Here is an 11,644-nt window from a genome sequence, read left to right as displayed (position 1 = left end):
TGTGCGATATGACTCTCTGATTTAAGGGGACAAAAATTAAAACTTTGAAAATAGCGACATTTTCAAAATTTACAATTTTTTTTTACAAATAAACGCAAGTCATATCAAAGAAATGTTATGACTAGCGTGAAGTACAATATGTCACAAGAAAACAGTCTCAGAATCAGTGGGATCCATTGAAGCGTTTCAGAGTTATGACCTCATAAAGTGACAGCGGTCAGAATTGTAAAAATTGGCCTGGTCAGGAAGGTGAAAACAGGCTTCGGGGTTAAGTGCCATTTTTTTTTCAGACCAGAGATGGGACCTGCATCTACTAGGCGTTTATAGGACGTGCCATAAAAATCCCAGATGGGAATATTGGCATGAGAAAGAAACCTGGCAGGAAACCCTCAAGTATCTTCTAGGATCAATCGCCATGCGTAAGACACATCGACTGCATCTATATTTCTGTATCCATTCAGAAAATCTTCCCGACAATGACATTCTTCCAACCCGTCTACCTAAGAAATGCTGAGGCATTTGGTTGTGTCGTAATCAATGATCATCAGGCCATGATTAGGCCTGAAGACTCCGTATGTAAAATAAAAATAAAAAATAAAAAATACGCTTCGGCGAGTTCATCCTCGCGGGGTTGTGAATGGGTTTTTTTTTTTTTGCAGATCAGTTGCTATGGAAACCGGAGTGAAGTGCGAGCGACGTCTGTGTGTGTGATGGTGGTGGGGGGTCTGTTTGCACAGAAACACAGTCTGCATCCCACAGAAGAGAGGATCCAAGGCTGCACGCTGTGTAAGATGACGGAAGGGGTGGGGAAAGGGACCCAAATATAGCACTGGCTTGGACATGTATATATAACGTAGCCGGGAGCATTATAGGGGTTCATTATATTTTATAGGGAGGTATAGGGGTGGGGGAGACAGTAGACAAAGGATCCACCTGTCATCCTACTAGAGGAACTCAATGTATGAAAGAAGAACAGATGGCAAAGCACCGTTACACCAGACCCCCACTCACCGCAGGACCAGAGACCTAATAGACCACGTTAGACACAACAGATACATCACTCCGACAGGAAGGTGACTCACGTACACTGCCACGACACATACTACTATGTACACGGCACGTGACCACCTCCTACACTATATACAGGGGGCAGAAGATGAGTGTCAGATCTAACATAAGGGTTCTAAGTCGGGGTCAAAAATGTAGAAGGTTCCGATTGTTCCGAGGAAATATACAAAGAATCAGTGTGCTTGCAGTAATGATTCCACTCATGACGGGGAGGGGATCCTCCACATAGGTAGTAGTCGTAAATGAAAGGGTGGGATAAATGCAGATTTTAGAACAGTGGACAATGTTTTTCTCTGAATGTCTGACATATAAATGTATCTACTAAGGTGGATCTTGCACCTTTTCCCTTTTACAGCCGACCCTTCATCTTCAGGAGCTCCCGAGGTGCGGTGCAAGGTTCGACTGGCCAGGGATCAATTCAGGTATGAGGAAAGGGTTAAGTTTTCCATACACATGAGATAATTGTCGATTAAAAGTTTGTTTGACAGACAGTTGTCTCTCCTGACTCCCCCCCATATACAGGAATTTTCATGTTTTAAATGGGGACAGAAGAGAAAGCCACTGCCAAACTTTTCTGGCAAGTGGCTTATCTCGCCTGAAAACAAGAATCAGCCTTTGAAATGTCAACTGAGCCGATCCTTCTCTCCCCACGAGATCATATTTCAGGGAAGATTCAGGAGCCCCCAAATATGTCAGATGGTCAGCAGGTCCCCTCAAAAATCATCAATTTTAGATTATTTTAATCTAATGTGTGTATGGTCCTTTGGTCCCAGCTCAAATAATTTAATTATGCATTCAAAGAGGACCTGGTTCCAGCACAGATAATTTAATATATCTTTAAATCGCCAGTTTTTATTTTATTTTATTTCAGCTGCTCGCCTGAGTATTCTGGATTTTTTGTTTCAAATACGCCATACGGTTCCAGAGATATTGCCCTTTATTTAGTGCTGATATTTACGGTCTTTTCACGGGAGCGGTGTTCACAGAATAATAATCTAGAGCAGCCTAAAGACACGCCCCCGAGGATCTTGTGACTCACGTTCCCTTGGTAAAGGCTATAAAATTTTGCGCAGAATAAAAAGACCCAAGTCTCTTGAACCGTATGATGGTTTAAAAAAAAAAAAATGTACTCAGGAGCAACGGGAATGAAATTAGAGCAAAACCGGCCACTTTTGACTGGTGATAGGTCCTGTTTAAAGCAGACTTATGAGCTCTTCTGTCTTTTTCAGTAATTACTTATATTCAACATAAACAAAACTGAAGCACATTTTTTTTTTAGAATTCTGCATTGTTTTATTTTCCCTTCTGTTATTCCTCACAGCACTGTGCAATCAAATGGACAAGTAAGTAGTATCGTTCCCATGGTCAACAGTGACACAGTCAGCAACAATTAAATAATGTCAGATGCAACCCCCTCATAAGGGGAATGATAAGACCCAATTGTTAATTTAGTCACATATTTCCAGGTGGAATAACAGAGGGATGATACAACTCGGAATTCTAAGAAGAGATGCTCTAGCATTGTTGTTTTTCATGGGAAAATCCACACTTTTCGTTAAAAAAGACATGTTGAGAAAGCTGATAGGTCCTCAAACATGGACCGAATTTCCAGGTTATTAAGAATATATCAATAACCGTTCACTGCAGTTTTCCTATAATGTGACCCCTGAAATGCTCATCTGTCTGGTTATTCATAGCATCACTGATACATCCATAGCGGAGATCAGAGCCTTTTCATTCCAGTCTTCTTAAACTTTCCATACACTTTAGATAGCTATTCATCTCGAGCCCCTATACAAACGCATGCTCGGCACAACAGAGCATGCACAGGCTCTTTTCAAGCTGCTACGTGGTACAAAAGGAAATCCAACATGGTCATGACCAATCCTTCTTTATCCTTCATCAGAGAGAGTCAGGACACCCCCATTACCCATTAGATTATCAGGCAATCCTTATGACATTAGTGGGTTCAGTTGACATTCATCATCTAGTGAGTATGGGCAGCTGTAAAAACCATCACCAAGGTTAGTAGGACTTACAGAATACAATCATTTTCAATGAATTAAACATTTCTTTATTTCATTTAGGTAACCAAAAGACCTTAGACTGTGAAGAAATGGGAATCTTGCAAGAGTCAGAACTCTCTGAAAACACAATATCCAAATTAGAAGAGAAGCCACGTAAAATATCTGTCAAAAGCAACCAAAGTCCAAAAGCAGCTCAACCATCCTGCCTAAGAGGAGCTTTGGTTCGTATATTTGTAAAGAAGACAGAACCAAACAATAAGACCAATAAGACAGAGGAGGACCCATCAAGCAGCCAAATTACAGAAGACCAGGAGGAAGTGAAAGGCAAAAAACGGAAAGTGACTGGTGGCATCTTCCGACTTCCATGCCTTCGAGCTGCAGAGACAACAGGTAATAATGACATTCAGGATAAGACAGAGGAGCAAAGCAATGACGGCGTTCAAGAAGAAGAACTGAAACCCTATTCTAAAGCGTCATTTCTCCGTAAAATTAGATGCTATCGTTTAATGCGGGAAAAGGATTCTACAGAAAAGGAGAAAGTGATAGAAATGGCTCAACGTAAGCACGATAGGGAAAATGTTGACGTAAAACCGTGCAAGGAGAAAGTAGTAGAACATAGCGAAGAGGGTCTTCAAAGTATTGAACAGGTAGATGTGATGGAAGAGAAAAGAAAAGATACAACAGAACAGGAAAGTCAGGAAAAAAAATTGGGAAAGGCAGATAATGATGTTCAAGAACAGGAATTTTCCCAAATAGGCGAAGGGGAGAACAGCTTAAAAAAACAGGAATGTTGCTCAGGAAAGTTAAGTGGACCACGGAAGGAATCCGAAAAAAATGAAGGTCTTGGACAAGGTGTAGGAGAAATGGGCAAAGATTTAGCAGAACAGGAGAATAGCTTAAAAAATCAGGAATGCTGCACAGGAAAGTTAAGTGGTCTATTGGAAGAATCTGTTAAAATTGAGGAACCTGCACAAGATCTAGGAGGCATGAGCACAGATTTGGTAGAACAGAAGAGCAACTTAAAAAAACAGGAATGCTGTAAAGAAACGTTAAGCAAACAAGGGGAAGATTCAGTGAAAATAGAAGAACATGTAGGGAACATGGACAAAGACCTAGTGGCGCATGAGAACAGCTTAGAAATACAGGAATGCTGCATAGGAAAGTTAAGTGCAACAGCGGAAGAATCTGTAAAAAAAGAGGAACCTATGCAAGATCTAAGAGGCATGAGCGAAGATTTGGTAGAACAGAAGAATAGCTTAAAAAAACAGGAATGCAGCAAAGAAATATTAAGTAAATTAGGGGAGCAATCAGTGAAAATAGAAGAACCTGCAAAAGGTCTAGGAGGCATGGGTGAAGATATGGCAGAGCAGAAGACTTGTGTAGAAACCCTTAAAGAAAAGGGCATCTTGCTAGAAGGTGGGTTGAGTCTCCAAGAAGACAAAAACCTGGCAGAACAGGAGAGTCAAATAGAAAAAGTAGAAAAGATGTTAGATGGAGATGGAGTAGGAGAGCAGGAGAAAGGTGTGCTAGAGGAAAAGGGTTATGGAGTAAAGGTGGGGGATTTGGATAAAGCTCTGTCAGATAATGTGAGCCAAGCAAAGGAGGTGGGGAAGCAGGATAGAGGGGAGGAGGTCATGGAAAAAGACTTACCTAAGAAAGAGAGTCACAGTGTCATGATCACTGGCCCTGAAGAATTAGTATGTACCAAGGAAAATACATTTGCATCAGAACTAGAAAGTCAAACAGAAAGCATGGGAAATACTGAAAATAATTTGTCAGGGCAACAGAATCTGGAGGAAGACTTAGAAGATGTAAGGAATTTTTTGTCTGGGCAAGATGGTGAGATAGAGATGAAGGGATTAGAGGAAAAAGACATGACTGAGCAGCAGAGTCAGGGAGATAGAGCTGACCAAAAGGTAGAGAAGGAAAGAAGTCATGGAGACAAGGAGAGCCATGATGAAGTAGTTAATGATCAAGGGAACAAGTTGGTAGTTCAGAAAAGTCAGGTGGAAAGGACACTCAAGGACACTCCAAAAGAAACATTGCAAGACTTTGAAGACAACACTAAAAAGGTCTCGGAGGTCTCTTTAGATGTTCAAGATGAGCAACATTATATGAACAACATGTCTAATCAAGGACCATCCATGCTGGATCAAGAGCCCGTGAACACAGAAACATGTCAAGATTCATCTACCAAGATGACATTAGGTTCTGAAGACAATGCATCCATCGGAAAGAAGACTATGACCAACAGCATCATTACCTGTGCATCTTCTGAGGAAGCAAACACACAAGTTCTGGGGTTACCAAAGGACAAGGTGCTAGCATCAAAAAACGCCATAGACCATACCTACCAGGAAGAAAATATCCTCCATACATGCGTCAATGATCAAGATGATGGTATGGGACGTGAGAACACCGATTTAGGAACTCTAAGGGTGGAAGTGAAGGACATGGTTGAATGGTTGGTACAGGAAGCCTCAGATAGACTCTCCAATTATGCAGAAGAATCGGAAGGCACTGGATAAAATTATCAACTGTGTTCGAGATATATATTTTATTCTTCACTTTCCATACAAGGTAAAAAGGCCCAGCGCACATGTGAGTTTGAAGAAATAGTAGTTGTGGAGACATTTACCATTTTAGCTCAAGCATGTGTCTTAGATTAAACTAAAAAAAAAGCTTCTTAGACAGAAAAATCAGACATGTTTACACTTCACCATTCGGGTAACATACGTCTATGAAGTTACTAGAAGAATCACCAGGCATAATTACTCAGCGATGACTACCGCGAGTGTAGGGATATACTGCATGCTGCACTAGAGAGGTTAACGCAACCATGGATTCATGACATGTAGGAGTTAATTGCCACACGTAGGAGCATGGCCGTACCATTATGGGATGACTGCAGATTTCACTATACAGGATATTACCAGTATATATATACAGGATTGACTATGGGATGAGTGCTGTATCACAATGCTGGATAACATAGCCATTTGATGTGACCTAGCTTGGTCGTGCTGTCTTGAAGACCCTCACCAAAGCATTTTGTCTCCCCTCGTTGCTTCACTTCTTCATATAATATATAAATGTATTTCTACTTTGCACCATGTTAGGACACTGCGTAAACTATCACTGCATTAAATGTTCTTAAATGTGGACGTGTCTCCTACGTGTGGTTATTATTGTGGCTTTTTCTGTGCCGTCTGCCATATTTTATGATGGTAATAGAAAGGACTGGCCCTGGGGGGCGTTCTAGTTGTTATTAAAGGGGATTTCTGAATTACCATGGAATACTGCAGAAACTAATAAAAGGCAGATTACTTACCTAATCTATCACTTCTGATGCTTTCCACTGGCCAGTCCTGCAACGACAACATCCCCAGCATGAGCGCTGCAGCCTTAGCGGTACACTGTTAGGGCCACTGACTGGTTGCAGTGGTCATATGAGTAGTTTGTGTGTAGCCAGTCATTGTTTATTGTGCTGTCCATGTGGCACTGGAGCAGAAGCAAAATTCTTAGATAAGTAATATAACTTTCATTATTTTACGCAATTTCTTTTTACACCGTGGTCCAATATTTTGGAAAAAAGAAACTTTTAAGGAGATTCAACTAAACTATACGAGTAATGTATTGGGAAAAAATATTACTCAGGCTCCAGGCAACATTGACCTGCCAAGTGTAACAGCCAGCTGTTTGTACCTACTGGTCCTGCTCATTTCAGTAAGAAGAAGTTACGTTTTCATGGTGGAGGGGTCCTCTAGGATCATCATCTCTTGGCCAAAGAGGTACAAAGAGCGCCTCTCTCTCCGGAGGACCCGTCTTTTCCTGTGTTATATGGAGATCTCATTGATTTTAATAACCATTGTGTAATGTTTGATTTCCCCTGCGGTGGCGCTGTAGGAACGTTGAACAGTTGCTGTCAAGTTTTCCCACAGATGAGAGTTGACCACCCAGTGTCCCAGCTGGACACTTTTATCAACTTACAGACAGGAGACCCTTCATATAAGCTGGTATTGTCCAGAGTGGAGAACAGGACAGGGGCCAGCACCCGGCAATCCCAGAAAGTGCCACTGTGTCCAGGGGGCCACGCACGTGGCTCAAGGTAAACTACATACATAGAGCTGTGTTCTACATATTTGCAAATCCAACCTACGAGACCCCCACTGCTGACCAGAATGAGGCACTTTTGTCTCCCATCTAAATGAAGTGCTCATGTTTGACCACCGCTCACCTCATTCTATATGGGACTGTCAGAGGAAGCCGAGCACAGCGCTTGGGTGTCTTGTAGAGAATGAGTGCCCCCTTCTGGCCATTGGTGAAGATCTCAGCAGTCGGATCCCCAATGATCTACCTATACTGTGAATAGATAACTTCTTCCCACTGGAAACCCTTTAGAGTGGACCTTTCACCGGATCTTTTAATTTAAGCTGAGTACCTCATCCAATTTCCACTGCTCCATTCATTCAGGAACAGTTTTTCTTTTTCTTCTGTGCCCCTCCATTTTAAAGTTATACCCCCTGGTAATAAAGGCGCAAATATTCTCTTCAACAAACTGGGCGTGTACCACAGACTCCTCTATGGCAGTAGCCATGTTTTGATTGGCCAGCATCAGAGAAGAAAAAGACACCGCCCACAAAGAGCTTATGTGGTATATGTAGGGAAAATGTAGAAATCCAACAATGGGGTCCTTAACATAACATCTTTATCGAAGATCCTTTAAAAATCAAATATGGATTAGCATACGTGTTTCTAATACAACGTCCTTAATCATTGCATACCAAATACCATACCATTGTATTCAACGATTAAGGAATGCGCTTGCTATTCCACATTGCATTTTTTATTGATCTTCAATTAAGATGTTATTTTAAGGACCACTTTGCTGGATGTCACGCTGGTGTCTCGTACGCCTTCTCAGCGCCGCCCTACTCAATGTGGTAACCGTTCTGCTTCCCCAGCGTCAGACCATCTCCCTGAGCTGCCTTGTGTTCACTACCAGCTCTGGTCCTAGAGTGTCTCCACCGGGTTTTAGGGAGGCAGGACCAAATTTGCCTTGCAGGGTTTACCTTCCCCAGCCTATCCCTAGGCAGCAGTGGGTATATTAGGCAGCTCCTCCCACAGCTCATTGCCCGATCCTTGGTTCCCAGTTGCTTGTTTCTGGATCCTGAGGATGGATGTTTGTTCGTTCTGTCTCTCTTACCATTGACCCGACTCGTATACCCATCCTGTATGATCTCTCCACTCCTGACCTCAATCTCGTACTCTGATCCCGTGCTGTCTTCCCTGACTACGAATTGTTTGACTACATCTTTGCCTTCGCCCTCCTGTACCTCATACCCATGTCTCTGACCCTCAGACCCGGGTCTCAGACTTGGGGACTGCTGTGGTGTGGTACCTGGTGACTACCTGCGGCCAAGCCTATCCTCACCATCAGAGACTCTAGTGAATACCAGGTAGTCACTTAGATGCACCCCTCCAGGGTAAGCCTGGCCCTTGGCTCAGTGGGTCCACACCCACCAGGGTTACACTGGATTTCTACATTTTTCCTACAAGTGAACTCTTGTCGTACTACAAGTCTTTTTCCGCGTATCAGGAATCCTTCTTTGGTGAGTGAGATGATTTTCTCTTTTATTGCTGCTTATGTGGCATACACCCAGTTGGTTGAAGGAAACGTTTGTAGCTTTATTTCCATGGGACATAACTTTGGAACGGAGGGGCATAGAAGAAAAGGAAAAACTGTTCTGGAATCAGTGGATCAGCAGCAGTAAAAGAAAATACTGAGATAAAATGTAAAAATCTACTGAAAGCTCCACTTTTACGTAACCCTAGCGTTCTTTTCAACTATGCAATGGCTGCCTATTAGAGTCTGTACAATATCTACAAGTGAGAATTGAAAATAAAGTTTTGACCATAAGTGTAGAAAATGAAGAAACTCCCCCACTACACTACATCTAACATGTTTCAAACAAATATATTATCTACATATTGAAAGCTGGAGCAGATGGCTGCCACACGTGCACTCGCTTTTAGTGTCTGACAAGACATAGTACAATAGTATTGGCCAGAGCGGAAGTGGTGGGTGAGGGGGAAGCAGATGGGACGCATACTGATCACTACATTGATGATCATCCCTTACATGAGCAGTTTTTGCCACTGACCTTATTCACATCGCTCCTCTGTATTAGGAACGGTTGATAGCTATGACCATTCTGACACTTATTTATTAAAAAAAAAAGACAAGCACCCCTAACTTCAGTAAGGGGGCACTCCATCATGTCGGACTCCTTGAGCGACACCCAATGGGATCCTCTTTGCTTTCAATTTTTCTTCTTCACTTTCGAATATTTTTTTTTTTTGGGGGGGGTGAACATTTGCTGTAGTTTTTATTAATGCCATTTTGGGGTCCAAGTGACATATTGATCACTTTCTTTTTTCAACTTTTTCAGGGAGGTTGTCAAATTTTTGTAAAAATATTTCGCTTTTTTTTTACATTTTTAATGAGCCCCAGTTAGGGGAACTTGAACACTTGTCATTGATTGTACAATACAATGCTATGTTGCAATATTGTTTAAAAAATTACGCTTCTCCTGTAGCCTGTGACGGGGTTTCATAGATGTACAAACATGGCAAACAATGGGGAATCTAGCATTGCCTACCATGACAATGCTATCAGCTCTCCATTTACAACCCGTATCACCTTTTTCAGACGGATTCCGCCTGGAACCCACCTGAAAAAGGACTAAAAAAAATTCAAAAAGAATAAACATAGCAATACAAAAACAAAACTGATAGCATCCCCTTATAAAAAGGATCTCCTGACTGTAAAGTAGTGGAGAAATTTGACAATAACTGTTCAATTTTCCTACAGCGCCTCAACAGGGGAAATCAAACATTACACACTGGTTATTCGAATCAGTGAGATGTCTGCGTAACACAGGACTGGATGGGTCTTCCAGAGAGACTGGTGATCTTTGTATCTCTCCCCCTGGCCAAAGGATGATGATCCTATAAGACCCCCTGTACAAATTAGACCACCCTTAGAGGTTACAGAGAAATGGGTTTTCTGAACTAGACCATTAACTGCTCAGTTGTGCATGTACACTAATTGAATGAGAAGCTTCTGGTGGGGAATCTCCGCAGTAAGAGCCCCTGCGATAAGTTTCTACTAGGAGGCATACTTTTCTAAAATCAGCATGCCGTCTTTTAAATTCTAAATCTGTCTCTAGACCTGTAGTTCAACCTCAGCGAGGTGCACAAGCAATCCAATCTGTACTGCTAAATGTCGTCACATGTCCACCCAGACATTCCGTTATAGGATTAGAGAGTGTTCTGTTGCGTCAATTACATAAACGGAAGCAGAGGTGTCCCATAGATTACTATAAATTCCATCTTTTGACTTTTTTTTTCTAACGTTATCCATTCCAGATTTTTTTTTCCAGTTCTAAAAAATTAACATCAAGCCGAAAATCCTATGCTGCCCCTCTTCTTTCCGTTTATGTAACTGACGCTACGGATCACTTATTCCGTTTTTCTCTTCTCATCACAGAACTATGATCAGAGCCCTATAAGGATGTGCAGAAAATGGCAATACAAGCTGTAAGCCATACATTCCTTCACGATAGCCACATCCCATTCTCTTGCTCAATACGTCTCTTTTCTGTGGATTGCTGTCTCCATAAAAGCTTTAGGAGGGCTCTGAATATCCTACCTTTACCATAAAATCTGATACCACTTGTTCCTTGATTTTCCATCCTGTATCTGTCTCCAGTGACGATATGTCCACCAGTACAGTTACGTTGGGGTCTCATTGGCGTTATTTCTAGCCTTACATGTTCCATCACAGTCAATGGAAGCAGAAAATACCGAGTGCCAGATCGGTTACAAGTCAGACACTAATGGTGCCCAGTGGACCCTAATGTCTTATCATGCGTTCCGTCATGGCACCGCCGTACCCAAGGGTGTAGCTATAGTGGATGTAGTGGTGGCAGTCGCCTCCAGGTCTTGGGGTCTAGATAGGCCTAAAAGAATACTATTGAAGAGACCCCTGATAATTGGAGCCTTGTTGGGAGATTTTGCATTGGAGCCCACCAATTAGGCCAAAGTAATTGTAAAGTGCTGTGGAATATGTTGGCGCTATTAAAATTAAATTAGTATTAATAATTATTAGTATGCATTATTTTTTTTTAAATGTGATTTTTTTGTGATGGAAAATCAACAGTGCACTGCTACCCTATTTCCTATTCTAATATCCCCTATATCATATTATAAAAAAATTATCATCATGTCCCCCATAATTAATGGCACAAGAGCACATAAGGCATGATCTGGAGTGTTTTTTCTTTTTCTGCCAGATCCAAATCCAGACTAAAGATGGGTAAATAAAATGCATTGAGCACATTTATGACAATTAGACAAGTAATGACTGTGATTTCAGCTCTTGAGCCCCCCCAAAAAACAAAAAGTACTGAAGTGAACACATAAAGAGAAAGGGGGCACGCATGCGCACACGGGCCAATAAAGCTTTCTTTTTTTGAATGGACAGT

The 11,644-nt window shown here is 41.8% G+C and overlaps 1 protein-coding gene across 1 annotated transcript; it reads left to right on the top strand.

Annotated features, from left to right (window-relative positions):
- The first annotated feature begins 681 nt into the window (after nt 1-681).
- On the top strand, nt 682-6,257 carry LOC143805983 (uncharacterized). Its single transcript, XM_077285779.1, has 3 exons — nt 682-786; nt 1,424-1,490; nt 3,156-6,257. Exon 3 carries the CDS (start codon nt 3,185-3,187, stop codon nt 5,621-5,623), a length of 2,439 nt encoding a protein of 812 aa, XP_077141894.1. The 5' UTR covers nt 682-786; nt 1,424-1,490; nt 3,156-3,184; the 3' UTR covers nt 5,624-6,257.
- The last annotated feature ends 5,387 nt before the right edge of the window (nt 6,258-11,644 follow it).

The sequence above is a fragment of the Ranitomeya variabilis genome, chromosome 2 (genome assembly GCF_051348905.1).
Source record: "Ranitomeya variabilis isolate aRanVar5 chromosome 2, aRanVar5.hap1, whole genome shotgun sequence".
Lineage (NCBI taxonomy): Eukaryota > Metazoa > Chordata > Amphibia > Anura > Dendrobatidae > Ranitomeya > Ranitomeya variabilis.
This window is presented reverse-complemented; position numbering and strand designations above follow the sequence as displayed.

Excerpts from the sequence above, each read along its gene's own strand:
- LOC143805983 (XM_077285779.1), top strand. The coding sequence starts at position 3,185 with ATGGGAATCTTGCAAGAGTCAGAACTCTCTGAAAACACAATATCCAAA.